This window comes from Hemitrygon akajei, chromosome 3, assembly GCF_048418815.1.
Source record: "Hemitrygon akajei chromosome 3, sHemAka1.3, whole genome shotgun sequence".
NCBI lineage: Eukaryota > Metazoa > Chordata > Chondrichthyes > Myliobatiformes > Dasyatidae > Hemitrygon > Hemitrygon akajei.
The window spans coordinates 126,666,860-126,688,541 of record NC_133126.1 but is presented as its reverse complement, the minus strand read 5'-3'; the positions used below and the strand labels follow the sequence as shown (position 1 = coordinate 126,688,541).

Here is a 21,682-nt window from a genome sequence, read left to right as displayed (position 1 = left end):
GTATAGTGACTCTTTACAGACAGAGCATCTTCAAAATATAGAGCCTATTTGCAAAGCTGTTCTATAAAGAATGCCCTTTCTACTTAAAACTGCTTTCTATTTGCATTTTGCAAAAAGTAGGATATCTCAGTGGCCAAACATTTTGATTCCTATCTCTATTCCATAAGACCATAAGATATAGGAGCAGAAGTAGGCCATTTGGCCCATTGAGTCTGCCACAATTGGTCATTTATGGCCACAATGAAGCCACTCTCAGGTTGGAGTAACAGCACCTCATATTCTGTTTGGGTAGTCACCAGCCTGATGGCATGAATATCCATTTCTCCATCTTCAGGTAATTTTTCCCCCTCTCTCTTCCCTCTTCTTCATTTCTCCACTCTGGTCTCCCTCTTTTCTCCTTCCTCGCCTATTACCTCCCTCGGTGTCCCTCCTCCTTCCCTTTCTCCCATGGTCCAATCTCCTCTCCTATCAGATTCCTCCTTCTTTAGTCCTTTCCTTTTCCACTTATTACCTTATAACTTATTACTTCATACCCCCTCCCCCATCCACTTAGCCTCACCTGTCACTTCTAGCTTATACTCCTTGCCCTCCACCCACCATCTTATTCTGGCTTCTTCCACTTTACTTTCTGATCCTGATGAAGGGTCTCAGCCAGAAATGTTAATTGTTTATTCATTTCCATAGATGCTGGTTTACCTGCTGAGTTCTTCCAGTATTTTATGTGTGATGCTCTGGATTTCCAGCATTTGCAAAATCTTTTCTGTTTCAAATAATTATTGTGATTATATTTGACAATCCCTTCTAAATCTTGATGGGAAGAATAATATTTATATTTGTTAGTGTTCATTGTTGTTTATTGAAGTGACTGCCATTCTTCAGTTTGAAAAAGTGTTTGGAATCCTTTAATAACCATAAATACCTCTTACTGATATGGTAAGGGAATTCTGTTATCGACTGTAATGGCTTGTTTTGAAGCATACATTTGTATTTTCTGAACAGACCTAAGCTTTCAAACTGCTGCTCGAATCCTGTCTGCACCAACAGATGACGCATTGATGGTTATGCGTGATCTGAGCCAAAATTTTCCAACTAAGGCCAGGTATCACGTTTTAATTTGTTTATTGTTGTAAGAGATATTGATATAAAGCATTAATTCTCTCTCTCTCTTTTAATCTTTTTATTAGTATTAAAAATATTATGAACAAAATACAATTAAAATATTAATAAGGGATTACAAACATATAAACTCCCATTACACATGAAGGAATACATAAGCAATGAATACAGTATAAGTAAGCTTTCCCAAAACATAAACCATATAGTGTATATATATGAACAAGGTAAGTCTAGATATTCCATAATATATAATATAAAAAAGAGGAAAAAAAATAAATCTATATATGAAAGTTAACTAATCTACTAATCTAATATCTAAAGAAAAAAAAACAAAAAAAGAAGAAAAAACTAAAAAAAAACTAAAAAAAAAGAGAAAAAAAAGGGCTGTTCATAGTATCTCACAAGCATACATAAACATCAATGTCATCATCTCCGATCTTCTCAACATACATACGATTAAAGCTGAAAAAACCAATAAGCCTGGCACAGGGCCATTACATCATATGAAAATATTGAATAAATGGTCTCCATATCTTTTCAAATTTAATAGAAGTATCAAATACAGCACTTCTAATTTTTTCTAAATTTAGACATAACATAGTTTGAGAAAGCCAATGAAATACCGTGGGGGGATTAATTTCCTTCCAATTCAACAAAATAGATCTTCTAGCCATCAAAGTGAGAAAAGCAATCATTCGACAGGCGGAAGGAGATAAGTGAAGTGAGCCCATCATCGGTAAACCAAAAATTGCGGTAATAGGATGGGGTTGTAAATCAATGTTCAGTACCGCCGAAATAATATCAAAAATATCTTTCCAATATTTTTCCAAAATCGGACATGACCAAAACATATGAGTTAAAGACGCGATTTCTGATTGACATCTGTCACAAATAGGGTTTATATGAGAATAAAAATGAGCTAATTTATCCTTGGACATATGGGCCCTATGTACAACCTTAAATTGTATTAATGAATGTTTGGCACATATAGATGATGTATTAACTAATTGAAGAATTCTATCCCAATTCTCAATAGGAATAATAAGATTAAGCTCTCTTTCCCAATCATTTTTGGTCTTATCAAAGGGCACTGAACGTATCTTCATAATTATATTATAAAGTTTTGATATAAGCCCTTTTTGAAAAGGGTTTAATTCAAACAAACTCTCCAAAATATCTGAAGACACAAAATTTGGGAATGAAGGAAGTACCGTACTTAAAAAATGCCTAACCTGTAAGTATCTAAAAAAATGAAATCTAGGCAAATTATATTTATTTGCTAATTGCTCAAAAGACATAAAACAGTTGTCCAAAAATAAGTCGGAAAATCTTAATAATCCCTTAGTTTTCCAAGCCAAAAAAGCTTGATCTATAATTGAGGGGTGGAAAAAACAATTAGATGCAATAGGACTATTTAACACGAATTGAGTCAACCCGAAAAATTTCCGAAATTGAAACCATATACGTAAGGTATATTTAACTATCGGGTTGTTGATTCGATTCGGCAATTTAGAAAGAGCAAAAGGGAGAGATGTCCCTAAAATAGAACCCAGAGCATAACCAGATACCGATTTAGTTTCCAAACTCACCCAATGAGGGCCAAAAGGACCATCCCATTCTTTCAACCAACATATCAAATATCTAATATTAACTGCCCAATAGTAAAATCTGAAATTGGGTAATGCCAACCCACCATCCTTCTTTCTCTTCTGTAAGTATATTTTACCTAACCTGGGATTTTTATTCTGCCATATATATGAGGAAATTTTTGAATCAACATTAGTAAAAAAGGATTTCGGAATAAAAATTGGTACCGCTTGAAAAATATATAAAAATTTAGGTAAAATAACCATCTTAATAGCATTAATCCTACCTATCAGAGACAAAGATAATGGTGACCACTTAGTAAACAAGCCTTTAATCTGATCAATTAAGGGTAGAAAATTAAACCTAAATAATTCTTTATGCTTTTTGTAATTTTAATCCCTAAGTAAGTAAAAGAGTCTTTAACTAATTTAAATGGTAAAATACCATAGTTTGGGACCTGTCTATTCAAAGGAAACAATTCACTCTTATTAAGATTTAACTTATACCCAGAAAACTCACTAAATTGAGCCAACAATGATAAGACTGCTGGAATAGATTTCTCAGGGTTAGAGATGAATAATAATAAATCGTCTGCGTATAAAGATACCTTGTGAATATCTGTTCCACGATTAATACCCAAAATATCCTGTGATTCTCTGATGGCAATTGCCAAAGGTTCTAAAGCGATGTTAAATAGTAATGGACTAAGAGGACAACCTTGTCTAGTGCCCCGAAATAAACGAAAAAATGGAGATCTTTGATTATTAGTAAACACCAAGGCTACTGGAATTTGATATATCAGTTTAATCCAAGAAATAAAGGTCGGACTGAAATTAACTTCTCCAGCACATGAAATAAGTAAGGCCATTCAACTCTATCAAATGCTTTCTCCGCATCTAATGAAATAACACATTCTGAAGTATTGTGTGAAGGAGTATAAACAATATTCAATAATCTCCTAACATTGAAAAAAGAATAGCGATTTTTAATAAAACGGTTTGGTCTTCTGAAATAATTTGGGGTTGTACCTTCTCCAGCCTGGAAGCCAGTAACTTGGAAAAAATCTTAGAATCCACATTCAATAAAGATATTGGTCTATAAGATGCACAATCAGTAGGGTCTTTATCTTTCTTCAGTATTAAGGAAATGGAAGCTCTATAAAAAGATTGAGGCAAATTCCCCAATCTAATTGCTTCTTCAAAAACCTTGCATAGCCAAGGAGATAGAGTAGCAGAAAAATATTTAAAAAATTCTACTGTGTACCCATCTGGACCTGGTGCTTTCCCAGAATTCATTGAGGAAATTACCCCTTTAATTTCCGCATCCGTAAACAGAGTATCTATTACTGAAAGATCATCAGATGATAGTTTTGGAAAATTCAATTTCCCGAGAAAATCACACATGGTATTATGATCCTGAGGGAATTCAGATTGATACAGGGAGGTATAAAAGTCTTGAAAAGACTTATTTATCTCATCATGGTTAACTATCAGATCCCCGTTCTGCTGACGAACCATAGTGATTTGACGTTTAACTGAAACATTCTTCAGCTGACTAGCTAACAATTTTCCCGATTTATCACTATGTATATAGAAATCAGATCTGGTTTTCATTAATTGATTTTCAATCGGAGATGTGAGTAATAAACTATGTTCCATTTGAAGTTCAACCCTTTGTTTGTAAAGCTCCTTGCTAGGAGTAGTCAAATATTTCTTGTCAATCTCTTTAATTTTATCAACCAATAAAAGAGTTTCCTTCTTAATGTGTTTTCTCAGACCAGCAGAATAAGAGATAATCTGTCCACGTATATATGCTTTAAAAGTGTCCCAAAGTATTCCGCAAGAGATATCCTCCGTGGAATTAGTTGAAAAGAAGAAATCGATCTGTTCCTTCATAAATTTAATAAAGTCCGGCTCTTGCAATAAGGTAGAGTCCAATCGCCATTGTCTAGCACTTAAAGCTGTATCCGTAAAATTAATAGAAAGTTTTAATGGAGCATGGTCAGAAATAGCTATAATATCATAATTACAACCAATTACCGATGGAATAAAACAAGAGTCAATAAAAAAATAATCAATTCTCGAATAGGAGTGATAAACATGTGAGAAAAAAGAAAACTCTTTGTCATTAGGATGACAAAATCTCCAAATATCAAAAACTCCATTATCAGTCAAAAAGGAGTTAATACAAGTGGCCGACTTATTGGGTAGAGTCTGAATAGGTGTAGATTTGTCCATCAAAGGAATTAGACAACAATTAAAGTCACCACCCATTATTAACTTATATTCATTTAAATTAGGTAAAGAAGTAAATAAGGACTTAAAGAAATCAGGACAATCCACATTTGGGACATAAACATTAACCATAGCAACCTTTTTGTTACCGAGTAAACCCGTAATTAACAAAAATCTACCATTCGGATCCGAAAGGATATCATGTTGAACAAATGCAATAGAGGAGTCAATAAAAATTGAAACTCCCTTAACTTTGGCATTCGAATTCGAATGATACTGTTGACCCCACCAAAACCTAAAAAAGCGATATTTGTCCTCCTTCCTCACATGAGTTTCTTGTACAAAAATGATATGAGCATTAAGTCTTTGGAATACTTTGAAAATCTTCTTTCGTTTAATCGGATGGTTTAATCCATTAGTATTCCAAGACACAAAATTAATGGTTTGAGCCATGTTTCTAAAGTCATCCCTTTGGTATATAAAGGGTTAACCATGTTATAAACTCATGCACCCGGAAGAGGAACAAAAATAAAGAGCGGACCCGGAAGTGACGACATCGTAGACATATTTGTAGTTCAAGAACAGCCCAAGTAAAAAAACTAAAACAAATTGATAAGAGAAAAATTAAAAAGGAAAACAGACCAACCCCCACCCCCACATGAAAAAGAAAAAAAGCCAAAATATGGCTAGAAAAAGGAAAAAATGAGACTAACTCTACCCCCATATCAGCGGCAGACCACTCCGTGTTTAAAGGATATATTAAAAAAAAACCACCCGAACTTTAAGAATTATGATCGCAGTACTAAAAACTACGCTTCTTAATATGCTGAGTTGTAAAGAAAAAGGGAGTATAATCACTAAAAGTTTATAAATCGGGTTATAACCCAAACAAATCAAGAAGTATTTAAACTATGATAAGCAATGCATTATAGGAAGAAGACGAAAAAAGAAACAATAACGCCATTTTAAACAAAACCAATACTTTGCAAAAAACCACTATCTTGATATTAAACAAAAAATTCACTTCGGAAGGATAAAAATATACCTTCAAGGGAACAAAAATAATAGACAAAAATATAGTATAGTAGTTAAAGTGTATAAGACAAAGCGATTAATATAACGAAAACACACTTTAACTTAAATATGAAGTATAGGATAAACCTACACCAATAACCAGAGACTAACCCTGGTTTAAGGAATCGAAAACCATCTTTCACGATCAGAATCACTCATTTATTGGAGAGTAGTAACTGTATCAGTAGGGAAGTTCTCCTCCAAATACTTATTCGCTTCGAAAGTGGACAGAAATACTTTACGCGGAGCGTTCGGGGGGGAAATCCTGAGCTTCGCCGGGTATAAGAGCGCAGGTTTTAGATTTTTCTCATAAAATTCAGACATCAGAGGTTTAAAAAGCAGCCTTTTCTTCATAATTTCTGGACTAAAATCTTCCACCAAACGAAAGCAATAATCATGAAATTTAATCATCCCAGCCCTTCGAGCTTCACGAATGAATTGTTCTTTGTCGTGTACGTAATGAAATCGGACGATTACCACCGGGGGCTTATCTGAAGCCGTCGGTGAACGACTCCAAATTCTATGTGCTCGGTCAAGTACCGGAGGGTTTTCTGGAAAAACCGACGGAAACGCATCTTTTAGAAATTGAGCAAAGTATTTAGAAGGATCGCCTTTTTCTATGCCGTCTGGGAGACCAAGTATGCGTAGGTTCTGTCTTCTGGACCAATTCTCCAAATCGACACTCTTGGCTTTAAGTGTCTCCACCAGTTTAATGGTCGAAATTAAATCCTGTTGCAATTTTTCAATTGTCAAATCTCGTTTCCGCGCTTCATCTTGCAGAGACGCGATAAGCGCTTGCTGCTGGTTAATTACTGAATCCGTCTTAACCATATAATCTTGAAAAGCCTTTATATCTTGTTGAAAAGCCTGATGTTGTTCCTCAAATTTTCTATCCAAAACCTCCATAAGCAGTTCATAAGTTAACTCAGTGCGTTGCGGTTGAGTTTGCTTCTTTCCATTACCGTTCGGGTTTCGCCCCGGTTCTCGTCCTTTGGATTTAAGAGCCATTTCTGTTTGCATATCTTCCAAAATTCACAATAAAATCTTAACGATAAGCCCAAGAAAGTAGCAAAAATCTTTTGGTGTAGGTAACAATAAGTTGAATAAGGGTGATCAAAGGTTAGAAAAAGTAAAGGTTATGGAGCGGATCTGAAACAGTACTCACTCCATGAGCGTCTCCCGCTGATCTTCAGCATTAATTCAATTACTGATGAAAGTATTGGAGTTTGAATGTATTGTGAAAATATCACTGAATGACAGAATTGTATAGCTACAGACACTGGCCCTTTGGCCCATCATATCTATGCTGACCTTTTTGTTCATCTATACTCATCACATTTACCCCCATTAAGTACATATTCTTTTATGCTGTGCTTATTTAAGACAAAATATATTTAAATGTAGTGATTAAATTTGATTCCATCACCTCTCTGGCTTTACTTTCCAGATATCAATCACTTTCTGTGTAAAAACAAAATTCCCCTCCCCCAGATCTCCTTGAAAACTCCTTCCCACCTGAAACCTATGCTCCATTGTTTTTGATGCTCTTGTTATGGAAGAAGATTCTGTATATCTATCCTAACTATGCCTCTTATATTTGTCATCCCTCCGCCTCCTTCGCTTCAGGGAAAACAAACCCAGTCTATCCAGTCTTTCACCATAACTGAAGTCCTCCAATCTAGGCAACTTTCTGTAGCTCAGTCACTTCCTCCTTTAGGTGTGGCACCCAGAACAGCACACAATATTCCAACTGTGACCGAACCAACATAACCTCCCAACATTCGTTTCCTCTGCCCTCATCTATAAAGGCATATGCCTTCTTCACCATTCTAACTACCTGTGTTACCTCTTTCAGAGAACTACAGACTTAAACTCCAAAGTCCCTCTATTCATCAATATTCCTTTGCACTCTAGGATTCACTGGATGTGACTTCCCAAAATGCATCTCTTTGCATTTCTTGGGTTTAAATTAAATCTGCCAATACTTTGCCCAGCTTTCCATCTATTTAATATATAACTTCTGCTATTCACAACACCATCAACTTCAGTTTCATCTGCAGGCTGACTAATTATATTGCGTATATTCACACCCAAATTGTTAATTTATGGTCACTGTGTTGATCCGTGTATTACACCAGTGATCACAAGAAAGCATCCTTCCACTTTTGATCGCCAAGCCACTTCTGGGTTCTAGGTGTCTTAACTTTCTGGAACACACAATCTTGCAGGACTGCGTCGAATACCTTATTAAAGTCCATGTGGATAATGATGCCTTTATCAGTCATAGTTACTTCCTGAAAACTTCCTCAAATTAGTGAGACAGGATTTCCCCCATACAAAGCCATGCTGAATAGTTTGGATCAGCCCCTGCTATTCTGAATGTACACATCCTTTAGACTTTTCTCCGATAATTTTGCTACCACTGTATAAGGAAATCGTCAGCCTATAGTTACCCGCCTTATCACTGCTGCTCTTAAATAAAGGAGAAACGTTTGCTATCCTCTAAATCTTTTGGTACCTCACTTGTGGCAAGTGAAGATGAGACGAGTGATACATACCATCGTTTACGCACTTACAGTAAGTGTAATCATACTTAATAGTTACACAGGGATATCTAAATTTTGCTGTCTACTTAAGAGGTATTGTAGAAAGCCATTCTGCTATACGGCTGACCAGTCAATTGAATAGAGTAGGAAGTTCTAAATCTGAATTTAGAACAGAAATTAGGGTTTACTCATTGCAACGGATGTGATTATTCACTTACGCAAAGAAGATTGACTGCCAAGCAGCATCTCTGGCACTGAAAATTAAATAAAACATGGCGCCTCACTCCTTATGAATTTAAATACTAGTTACAGATCTATTTTAAAAAGTATATTTTTTGTCTTTCTTTTCTCTCAGTGGTAATTTTTCACCCTTTTACTCTTGTACTTTACTTTCCACATCGGGTTTGATGGTGTTGAAGTTTTCAACCGGTACTGGTTTGTTAAGTCTGTCTGGTGTTTGTGAACTTGATTTGGGAGGTCTCAGGCTGTCATTGCCACAGTCTCTAAGGTTTCAGATCCCTGTCAGGGGACCTGTACAGATTTCAGGACCAACTGATGACATCCCGCCATGTTGTTTGACTCACAGTTCAGAATCTGGGCAATAATTTTCAGAATGTTTATTTATTCTTAAATTCCCTTATTCAGAGCATACGTTTAACAGAAGGATCATTGAACCAAAATTGAATTTGTTTCTGTATAAGAATTCTTCCATTGCTCAGTTGATGATATTCTTAACTTTAGATTTTGAGAAAGCCATTAAATGTTTTGAAAAATTAAAGACCACCTTTATTTATCACATGTACATTGAAACATCAAAGTAAAGTGCCTCATTTGTGTCAACAACCGACACAGTTAGAGGATGAGCAACCGACAGCCCGCAACTGTCGTCAGACTTGCAGCGCCATGCCCAGAACTTATTAACCCTAGTCTGTAAGTCTTTGAAATCTGGGAGGGAACTGGAGCACCCAGAGTAAACCCACACGGTCACAGGGAGAATTTCCTCACAGATGGTGGCGTGAATGGAACCCAGGTCACTGCCACTGTAAAGTATTGTTCTAACCGCAACACTACCACGTCGTGCCACCTACTCCACCGTCCCAGTTTTTATACATGATGCACATTTTTAAGATTTACCGAAATTAAGAATAAGTAAGATTAAAAACAAAGAAAAATAATGGAGTTTATGTTTATGACAAAACTGATAGATAGTTTGTTTCTGGAAAGTCACAACATTTAAAACTACAGCATGATGTTTCCTCACTTTATTAATGTACAGATCTATAACCAGGACTGTTGTGAACTCTGATATGAGGAAAGAAGTAGAAGAAAATCAACGGGTAAGCGTACATTTCAAAAATTTTTATCTAAGTCAAAGCAATTGATACTGGAGATTGAAAATCTTGCTGGGCTGTGTGAAATTATGCATGATCTTTTCACACTGTACTGGCAGAGTCCAGGGTTGTCTTTGTTCTCCCAAAGGACGTTCTATTGGCACATGGAGGGTATTGGGGCATATTGAAGAAACATCAGTCAATATCCCACAGCATTATTTTATATACGATTATGCTGTAGGCTAGTAGTGTAGTGGTATCAGCACTGGACTTCAAGGCAAATGGTCCTGGGTTCAAACCCAGCTGGTTCTCAACCTGGGCAGCAGCAGTATCTGTGCAGAAGAAAGGCCTGGCAATCCGTATCTTGCCATGAAAATCCTATGGACCCTGTGGTCCATGATGTCATGAAGGGTTGAACTCGACTTAATGACTGAACAGCAACAATACTGTAGGAGCAAACCAAGTAGGAAGATCCCTGTTGTTGTTTTACCATTAGGACCTTCCCTACTTGGTGAGTTGCTTCCAGGCACACTGGCAATAAAAATAACCTCTGAATGGATTGATCGTGTCTTTTTCCTTGTGATTACTGATTGCTGACACCATTGTTCAGATGCCACTTTCACTTCACTACTTGAAATGTGTGCACGATGCTTTGTATGGTGTTATGTGCAAATATTGGTTCCTTGAGGTCCAGCTTTAACTCAGTGTTCAGATACTTAAGAACTTCTTGGCTTTAGAGTTTCAGAAAATATTCAAGCTTAGTCAGTAGATATTTTAGAATGTTTGATGCTGTATTTGTCGGAAATTTCTTGTATATTGACCTTTATTGCAGACCATCTGGTTTAAGATATTTAGGTGAGCTGATTATTGAAAATCTTTCAGTTGTATTTTCACATATTTGGAGTGAGTATAACCCTGAAATTAGACACTTCACTATTATATTGTGTCATCTTCGTATCTTGCGTCAGATCTTGACCCATAATGTTGACCACCCTTTTTCTCCACTGAGTTCCACCAGCAGTTTATTTTTCTGATCCAGATTACAACATCTGCAGTATCTTCTGTCTCTAAAGTTTTTAGTTACAATGCTTTATCTTTCAGTTTTTCAAAGAAACTCTGGGCCTGCATCACGGTGACTCTGCACTTTTCATCAATGGTCTTACTATCGATCTTGATGTGCAAGATGTCTTCAGGTATGGAGAGTTAGTTGATTTCGGTGTATGCAAATATATACAATTCCTCTTTGTAAAGTGAAGCAAGTAATCAGATATTTCCTGTGAAAATGAATAATCTTGTTTTTGCACGTCTGTTAGTGTTCTGGACCTGTTGCGCAATGAGGCTCGTCTTATGGAAGGCCTGCATGATCTAGGGATTCAGGGGAATGAGCTGCATGAACTACTGAAGTTGAACGTGCATCCATCAGATTCGGACTATGGTGTGGATATTCGAAATCCAGCCATCTACGTAAGTTTGATTTCCCTGCACCCTTGTTGATTTCCAGTCAGAGCTCTCTGATTCCAGTCATAGGTTCTCTGTTTAATAAATTCTGTAAATTAGTACAGATCACCATTAAATAATACATATTTGCTAAAGAGCCTTATTGAGAATCCTGTATTGGCCCTTGCCCTTCTCTTGGACAACATCAGTGTCGTGGAGAGGGGAGACTTGCTGCTGGTCTTCCATACAACCTTGCCCAGGCCTGCGCCTTGGAAACCATTCCAGGCACAGATCTATGGTCTTGTGAGACTAATGGATGCCACCAATTTTATTGAGAATCCTACAACTTTGAAGGACCATTAACCAGAAATTTTTCCATTTAACCTCTTTCTAATTCTCTGGAAATACCAGCTTTCAGAACTAACGTAGAGTATTAGAGCAGAATTAACGTCAGTGATTAGAATCATTGTGGTACAAGTTGCTTTGCTGTCAATTGTGTATTAATAACTATCAGCATTTTGTTAAATCAACAAAGAAATTAAAGGAATCTCAATAATAATCACTTTTGTTACTAATCAGATAAAATGTTAGCTGATGAATATTGTTTTATAGTTGATGTTCAAATTTTCTTTTAAATAGTGGATTAACAATTTGGAAGTGGACAGCAAATACAGATCATGGCCTTCCAGTGTTCAGGAGTTATTGAGGCCTACATTTCCTGGAGTTATCCGACAGATTCGGAAAAACTTCCACAACTTTGTAAGTAGAAAGCAAATGATTTAATTTTGCTCTTTTAACATGCTTGTTGAAAACTGATATACATTCAGTGGCCACTTTATTACACCTGCTCATTATTGCAAATATTTAGTCCTATGGAAGCAACTCAATGCATAAAAGTATGCAGACAGGGTCAGGAGGTTCATTTATTTTTCAGAGCAAACATCAGAATGGGGAAGAAATGTGACTTGAGTTACTCTGACCATGGAATGGTTGTTGGTGCCAGGCAGAGCATGTCAGAAACTGCTTATCTAGAATTTATAGAGAATAATGCGAAAAACACCAAAAAAAATCCAATGAGTTGCAGTGCCTTGTTAATGAAGAGGTCAGGGGAGCATGGTTCATGCTGACAGGATGATAACCGGACTCAAAAAACCATACATTACAACTGCAGTGTGCAGAAGAGCTATCTCTGAACGCACAACACGTCAAACCTTGAAATAGATGGACTACTACAGCAGAAGACCACAAATATACATTCAGTGCCACTTTATTAGTTACAGTAGGTACCTAATAAAGTGGCAACTTTGTGTATGTTAAGATTGATTTTTGGACTTATTGATGAAATTTGAATTGAGAGGTATGACTGACATTCACACTGATTAATGACACAGTTCATGGACTTGTTTCAGCCGGCAGCCCGGCCCTCCGGGATTAAGTATTGGCTTTGGGGCCCGACCTGATCGACAGCCCGGGCCCCCGACAGTTGGAAGTGGCAGCGGAGCCTCCCTCGTCACTCAGCCCGACCTGGAGCTCCCGACGACGCAACCTGCTGATTGATCCCCGCGGGACGCGTCCACCAACCTCAAGGAGCTGCCAACAACACACTGCATCGATGGAAATCTGGAAAGATGCACAAATTACTGAGGAAGCATGGGAAAAGAGCTGGGCTGCTGATCAGATTGATGCGGAGGGGCTTTAGGAACCCTCTGCCCACCATCCTACTAGCTAATGTGCAAGCCATAGAGAACAAGATGGATGATCTTAAAGGGAGACTCACCTACTGCAGGGAGATGCAGAACTGCTGTGTATTCTGTTTCACAGAGACCTGGCTCTCCCCTGCCACCCCCGACTGTGCCATCCGACCGGGGAGATTTTCGATCTGTTGGGTGGACCACACGGTGTCTTCGGGCAAGACGAAGGGAGGTGGTGTCTGCCTACTGATCAACACTGCGTGGTACTCGGACACAGTGGCACTGACAAGCTCCTGCAGTCCGGACCTGGAACACCTGTTGGTGAAGTGTCGTCCTTATTATCTGCCACGGGAATTGACCTCGGTAATACTGACAGCGGTCTACATCCCCCCCCCCGGGCAGACGTGGAGTGTGCTGTGAATATACTGTATGCCAACATCAGTGAACTTGAGACCACGTATCCGGAGGCTTTGCTCATTATGGCCGGGGACTTTAACCAGGCCAACCTCAGAAAAGCACTGCCAAAGTTATACCAACATGTCTGCTGCTCCACTAGAGGCCCGAATATACTTGACCACTGCTACACAGCAGTCAAGGATGCCTACCGTTCCGTCCAACGATCTCACTTCAGAAAATCGGACCATCAGGCCGTACTCCTCCTCCCGGCTTACAAACAGAAACTGAAGTGGGAGGTCACGGTGTCAAAAGTGGTGTCGTATTGGACAGAGGAAACGGATGAGGTTCTCCGTGACTGCTTTAAATCGGTGGACTGGTTAGTATTCGAGGACTCGGCAGCTAACCTCGATGAGTATGCCTCAGCTGTCATGGACTTTATCTCGAAATGGTCAGAGGACTGTGTGTCTTGCAAGACAATCCAGGTATTCCCTAACCGGAAGCCTTGGATGAATTATGAGGTCCAGTGTCTTTTGAAGGCTAGAGCTGTGGCTTTTAGGTCCGGAGATACCAGTCGCTACATGGAATCCAGGCGTGAACTCTGGAAAGCCAAGAGGCAATATTGAGCCACGTTGGAAGCCTAGGCTAACCAGAGGGATGCCAGTAGACTATGGCAGGGTCTAAATGAGATCACTGGGCACAAAGAAAAGGCTGGGAATATCAATAACTGTAGCGCTTCTCTTCCTGACGAACTTGTGTATTCTACGCAAGATTTGAACAAGAGGAGCATCCCGCCCCCTCTGGGTGAACCAGACCTGGTGGCATCAAGATTCATCATCACCGAAGGAGACGTTAGAAGAGCCTTCCTGAAGATAAATCCAAGGAAGACAACGGGCCCAGTTGGTGTCCCGGGACGGGTTCTCCGGGCCTGTGCAAGCGAGCTAGCTGGAGTGTTTGCTGACATCTTCAACTGCTCCCTGCTTCAGTCTAAGATCCCCTCGTGTTTTAAGAAGGCAACGATAATCCCGGTGCTGAAGAAAAGCAAGGTGGCATGCCTGAATGATTATCAACCTGTGGCTCTGACATCAGTTTCTATGAAGCGCTTCGAGCGATTGGTTATGGCACACATCAACCATAACCTACCGGTCAACCTTGATGCTTTGCAATTCGCCTACAGGAGCAACAGGTCAACGGCAAATGACATCTCTCTGGCACTATATTCCTCCTTAGAACACCTGGAGAATAAAGATGCATATGTAAGGCTCCTTTTCATTGACTACAGCTCTGCCTTTAATACCATCATTCCAAATAAACTGATTCCTAAACTCCGGAACCTGGGTCTTAGCACTCAGATCTGCAGCTGGATCTTCAACTTCCTCACAGACAGGACCCAGGCTGTAAAAATAGGGGACAAGCTCTCCTCTACAATCACTGAGCACTGGTGCCCCACAAGGCTGTGTACTCAGCCCCCTGCTGTACTCACTGTACACCCATGATTGTGTAGCCAAGTTTCCATCAAACTCAATATATAAGTTTGCTGATGACACCACAATTGTAGGCTGTATCTTGGGTAATGATGAGTCTGAGTACAGAGAGGAAATTAAGAACCTGGTGGCATGGTGCGAAGACAATAGCCTATCCCTCAATGTCAGCAAGACTAAGGAATTGGTTGTTGACTTCAGAAGGAGTAGCGGACCACATGACCCCATCCACATCGGTGGTGCGCAGGTGGAACAGGTCAAAAGCTTTAAATTCCTTGGGGTGAATATCACAAATGACCTGACTTGGTCTAACCAAGCAGTGTCCGCTGCCAAGAAGGCCCACCTGCACCTTTACTTCCTGAGAAAGCTGAAGAAATTTGGCCTGTCCCCTAAAACCCTCACTAATTTTTATAGGTGCACTGTAGAAAGCATTCTTCTAGAGTGCATCACAACCTGGTATGGAAGTTGTCCTGTCCAAGACCGGAAGAAGCTGCAGAAGATCGTGAACCTAGCCCAGCACATCACACAAACCAATCTTCCATCCTTGGACTCACCTTACACCATATGCTGTCGGAGCAGTGCTGCCAGGATAATCAAGGATAAGTCCCACCGAGCCAACATACTTTTTGTCCCACTTCCCTCCGGGAGAAGGTTCAGGAGCATGAAGATATGTATGGCCAGATTTGGGAACAGCTTCTTTCCGACTGTGATAAGACTGCTGAACAGATCCTGACCCGGATCTGGGCCGTACCTTCCAAATATCTGGACCTGACTTGCACTACCATACTTTCCCTTTTCTATTTTCTAATTATGATTTATAGTTTAAATTTTTATTATATTTACTTCGATTTGTATTTCAGGGAGTGCGAAGCACGGAAACAAATATTACTGTGATGATTGTACGCTCTAGTATCAATTGTTTGGTGACAATAAAGTATTTGTATTTGTAATGGAATAATATTAGATATTTCACAGGTGGATTTCTTGCCATGCGTAACTTGGAAGTATGGGCTTGGCCAAAATTGTTGCTTTGTGACACTGTTAATGTATTTCAAGTTGATGTTTTAGTTACTGCATCAAGTGTTCTTTTGGTTTCTCTTTGGGCGGGGGTACTTTCATGTGTCAAAAGGGGTCAGAGTGTTGTTAGTCTATTGCCAAATGTCAGAGACAGGAGGAAATCTGTAGATGCTGTGAATCAAAGCAATACACACAAAATGCTGGAGGAACTCAGCAGGCCAGGTAGCATCTATGGAAAAAGGTAAACAGTTGACATTTCGACCCAAAATGTCAATTGTCTACTCTTTCTGTAGATGCTGCTTGGCCTGCTGAGTTCCTCCAGCATTTTGTGGGTATTGCCAAATGTCAGAGGTTTAGTTTGCCCATAATTTGTTTTCTTGGGATTTTTCATAATCATCAGGAAGAAGAGATTGTGATTCCTGCTTCCTGGGCCTATCAAAAAACAGGAACTATTATAAAATTAGGTATGTTTGCTGGGACTATTGCAGACTTATTAAATAATGTGCATTCCACTCCTCTTTAAAAGATAGCCTGTATTTTACAACTGGATCTTATTATTATCCAAGGAGAACATCTTAATCAAAATTATTTCTAAGCTTGCTTTAATAGTATTTGGATAAGTAGAATATATTATTTGCTCAATTAGATACACTTCTGAAGTTTCTTCTGTGCAAAAGTATTGTACTGTCAACCTTCATCTGAGCATTTGTCTGAGCTATATTCAGGTTATTTCTTTGTCATTTATACAATAGTTTAAACAATTTGTTCAACGAAAGTTAAATGAAAGAATTAGTTAAACGAAAAAAATTCCCACTCAGGATCAATAAAGTACTTACCTATATACTACTAAAACTCTCATGCTCAGTTTGTCTGTTTGTGACCTCCAATTAGTGCAAACGGTGCATTACAGTGGCACTATTTTAGGCTCAATTGACTTAAAATGCGCTAACTTACAGAATGCAGGCAAAGTTCAGGGTTATATATTCATATAAAATTGTTCATTCCCCAAATTCAACTGCCCCGTTTTCACTCGAGAGCCGATCCACCATCATAGAAATCTGGACACGACACCACGATGCATGCGCACGGTCAGCCTCAGCAGCGACACTAACAGGAGCAAAAAGGCAGGGCAGTTCTATTTCGAGTGGTCACATATCACCATCAGCATGTGGAAGATTGGGACAGATCAACAAGATTAAATCTTATTGTAATTACCTACTTCTCTTTCAATATTTTTATTAGTTTCTGTATAAAGGAATACAGAGTACAAGAAGATATATATTATAAGTAAAAAAAAAAGCACCAAATACATTGTATTAAAAATACAGTTACAATCACAAAACCCTGTACAGTCAGCCCTCCTTATCCGCAGATTCCGTATGCACGGATTCAACCAACCTCTCTCTCCAGCACTCATTGTTTGAGCGTGTACAGACTATTTTTTCTTGTCATTATTCCATAAACAGTACAGTATAACAACTATTTACATAGCATTTACATTGTATTAGGTATTAAAGTACAGGCAGTCCCTGGGTTATGAATGAATTCCGTTCCTGAGTCCGTCTTTAAATCAGATTTGAAGTCAGAACAGATACATCCGGTATTATTCAGCGTCAGTTAGTCAAACGTTTTTCTTAGTATATAGTACATATTTTACTTTTCTATGCATATAAAACACTTAAGAAACATACGTATTTCAATAATTTAACCACTGCGTTGCTTAGTAATAATTGTAGCTTTCATTGGGGCAGGGTCTTTCACATTCTCCATTAAAATTGTTCTGATCGTTGACCGATTGTAGCCTAACACTTTTCCAATGACTGATGGCGTTTCACCTCTTTCCGATCGCGTTATTACTTCCACCTTATTTTCAATCACGATCATGATTATTTTTGTGAACAGAAACACTGTGGATTCAGAGCTGCACCGCCAGGTCCTAATGTCCACCGCATGGAGACATGTTAAATAAAGTCCGGGGTTCCGCTGGGTCCTAAAGACCACCGCACTGATACATGTTAAATAAGGGACTTGAGCATCCGCAAATTTTGGTATCTGCAGGGGGGTCCCGGAACCAATCCCTCGTGGATAAGGAGGGCTGACAGTATTCATAAAAATTAAATTAAATTGTTATATTGAAATATAATAATATTGTTATATAGAAAACAAATCTAAACCCACTACCAAAGTCAGAGCTGTTAGGAAAAGCAGGAAAAAAGGGGGGGGGGGACCCTTATCATATAATAAAATATATTATTAGCTACCATTTGTACTTTCACAACCAATCAAAGGTTTTGAAAATAACTCAAAATGGTCCCCACAATGTATAAAAGTCTTGACTAAATTCAAAAACTGAGCATCGGATCTTCTCTAAATTGAAGCATGACATAACATCCTGTAACCCGTAATGACGTACTTCAAGACACCCATAAAACCCTTTGTTGCAGTCAAAGGACAGCGGTGACTATATCACGTCCATTTAGGAGAGCGCCAACCACATCATCAGGAATAATCAGCTTCCTTTGGTATTACTGCTTCGTACCTTCCATCCAGCATTAGGGTAAAAAAAATGGTCAGCCTAATTATGCCACGTGGAAACAGAAGGGGGACATTATGGTCAAGAGATGACACCAACTGTCGTCGGGAAGTAGCAAGGAGAGGGAGACTACAAGAATTGAATGAGGCCAGGGCCGCACGACTCCAGGATCAAAGAGTCAGGACAAAAAAGATGAGAGAAGAAGAGACAGAGGAGGAGAGGAATGCACGTCACTAGAATGACAACTGGCACAGGAGGAAGAGACAAAGGAGCTGAGAAATGCACACCTCCAAGGTCAGAGGCAACAAACAAACAGCAGAAGAGATGAAGAGACGGCGCATGAAAGGACTCTACGTCCCCAGAATGACAACGAGAGGCACAAGGGTGGCAGATCAACCAGAAATGATGCCATCAGAAGTGTCCTTCGTTAAACGAGGAGGAGCTATATTTGCCTTGCTACATGTCTTTCTTCTTCAATAAACTGTTTTTGCTTCTTCAATTTCCAAAGCAAAGCAATACCAATAGCATTCAGGAAAATTTAATGTTCATTCTGGTCACATCAGACTGCACTACCTATTTCTCAAAGGGTGCTCCTACAGGTCACCCCCTTGTCTAGTTATAATAATAATTATTATTGTTGTTAGAAATTTGGCATTTGTAGTGTATAGTGCTGAGATTCCAGTTCCATCTATGAAGAGTTTGTAGCTTTAAGGAATGAAGCTCTGTTTCCTTTGGTGATGACCACTCACACTACTTCTGATCATTGTTGAATTTAGGTTCTTATTATTGACCCGATGGATGAGAGCACTCCGGAGTTGCTGACAACTGCTGAAATGTTTTATATTAATGACATCCCTCTCAGGTGTGTTTTGCATGTGAAAATCCAATGGGCTTGAAGTGGCAATGTTGTGAGTTTAGTTATTCTCTATTCATTGTATTCAGAGTTTTTAAAGCATATTATTTCAGAAATTTAAGCTGTTTAAATTGGATCATGTGCTCTCATTCTTTGATATTCATAATTTTTCTGTTTCAATTACTGTCCACGATACCATATTTTGTTTACTTGATTCGTTAAAATTTTATCACCCCTGTGACGTTATCACCCTTTAAACAAATGTCATTGGTTAAGGCACATAGATGAGAAGGAATTGTTTACAAATAAGTAAAGATAAATCTCCAGTTTCACAAATTACTGCATTTTTTGTTCAGATCAAATAAATATTTTATTTCTGTGAAAGCATCTACGGACCAGTTAGTTTATTTTGAACAATGGCATTGTATTAAATAAGAGAACAATATTGAAGTTAAGTAAATATCATTCAATTAGCAAACCTTTTTTATTGTTACAGTAAATAAGCCAAAGTTGAATGAGAGGATAAGATAATTTAAGAAAACAAATTATTAATGTATTATATTAACCGAAGGACATAGTCTAAGAAGGAGTTCTGATACTGACATGAGATTTTATCACCGCTGTGGGCTATTTTACATTAAGTTGTGGAGGAGTACTTGTAATATTGATTTCTGATAATTAATTTTCATGTATGCAAAAAATCTGAAGAATTTTGAGTTTGAAATTTTATTTAGCAATTCAATTACATATTCCTGAGAGTTTAGTAGACAGTAGAAACACACAGTATAGCCTACAGGAAAGCCATTTGTCTCATAGAACCTATATTGTCTCTTGACAGAACTATCCAATTTAATTTCAATCCTTTGTTATTTCCTTCTAGATCTTCAATATTTTTGTTGGAAATTTTACCATCATATCTTGTTTCATATTTCCAAATACTGATAAATGTTCTTTCCTGTGACACTCCTTAAATTCCATAAGAGCCCTTCAGCGTACTGCTCCCCTCTTGTGCCTTATCATGCTGCTGTTTGCTTTGCTTGGTTACTTTGTTTAGTTTATTTTTTATATTTGATACCATCTTTTTACTCTGCCTACTAAGGTAGTGTAAATCCTTCCCAACAACAAGAGCAATCCTACCTGAAAGAATATTGGTCCCTGTTTGTATAGGTTCCACCTGCCCCAGAAGCAGTCTCACTTTTCCAATACCAGATATTTAAATCCCTCTAGTTTTGCATTACTTATTTCTGTTCATTCATGTGCCAAAAATGTATCACTTTGCTCCACTGCCCCAGATTTAATTGTTAATTTCGTCATTTGGTTGTGTGGTCCTGTGGCTTTTGCTATCTTTTGTGTTAAATCTGTTTCTAACTTTTATGTTTTCTAAGTGTACCTCTATTTTTGATACATTAAGGTTGCCACTGCAGTCTGAAATCAGCTCCCTTTTCTGATCAACCTTTAACCAATTTGGTGTTCATGCTTCCTTTCTCCTTTAAATCGTATGAATTGAAACTTTTGCTAACATTTTTTGTATGATGCTAACCACACTTGCCACCCTTCATTATTTCATCAAAAACTCTGTCACACTAGTTGAATATTCCTGAGTTTAATAAATCCCTGTGGGTATTCATTTATTTATGTACCTCCATTTGGAGACAATAATTAGTTTTTGCCCTTTTACTATCTTCTCACTGATGACATTAGATTGATTGGCTTTATTTTTAATCACATTTTCCTTTTCAAACTGGGTGTAATTTTTGAGACATGTAATTTCAGCTCCATTTTATATAAACATGTGGATATCTAAGAATAAAGACAAAAATGGACTGTAATTTTTTTGTCATAAACAACTTAAGTACAAGTGGCTAATGATATGTGAATGATTTCTTTTATACAGAATTGGCTTGGTCTTTGTGGTTGATGATTCAGATGAGGCTGATGGCTTAAAAGATCCTGGTGTCGCACTTCTCAGGACTTTTAACTTTGTAGCAGATGAATTGGATAACATGAATGCCTTTCAGACAATCATTTCGGTATGATTAATGTATTAGATGGATTAAGAACTTGGAAATGACTATGTTCACAGTCCAAAATTATTTTGTTCTTCATCTTCCTCAACCTTAGCTAACAACTTTTCATGCTACGACACAAACCTGAGAAAATCTGCAGATACTGGAAATGCAAAGCAACTCTCACAAATTGCTGGAGCAACTCAGCAGGCCAGGCAGCATCAGGAGTCCTGACGAAAGGTTTCAGCCTAAAACATCTTTTCCATAGATGCTGCCTGGCTTGCTGAGACCCTCCAGCATCTTGTATGTGTTGCTTTTTTATACTATGATGTTGGCATCTGAGGACAGGATCATAATGACATTGAGTCACATTACTATGTTTG

General features: G+C 38.3%; 1 protein-coding gene across 2 annotated transcripts in view; it reads left to right on the top strand.

The window, feature by feature from the left end:
- uggt1 (UDP-glucose glycoprotein glucosyltransferase 1) overlaps window positions 1-21,682 on the top strand; it is a 177,258-nt gene that overhangs the window by 23,082 nt on the left and 132,494 nt on the right. For both annotated transcript variants that reach the window (XM_073040806.1, XM_073040805.1), the window contains exons 10-16: window positions 1,000-1,099; window positions 9,834-9,894; window positions 10,990-11,081; window positions 11,202-11,352; window positions 11,965-12,084; window positions 19,217-19,302; window positions 21,188-21,323. In XM_073040806.1, coding sequence (XP_072896907.1) covers window positions 1,000-1,099; window positions 9,834-9,894; window positions 10,990-11,081; window positions 11,202-11,352; window positions 11,965-12,084; window positions 19,217-19,302; window positions 21,188-21,323 — 746 coding nt within the window. The remainder of the gene's footprint in view (window positions 1-999; window positions 1,100-9,833; window positions 9,895-10,989; window positions 11,082-11,201; window positions 11,353-11,964; window positions 12,085-19,216; window positions 19,303-21,187; window positions 21,324-21,682) is intronic.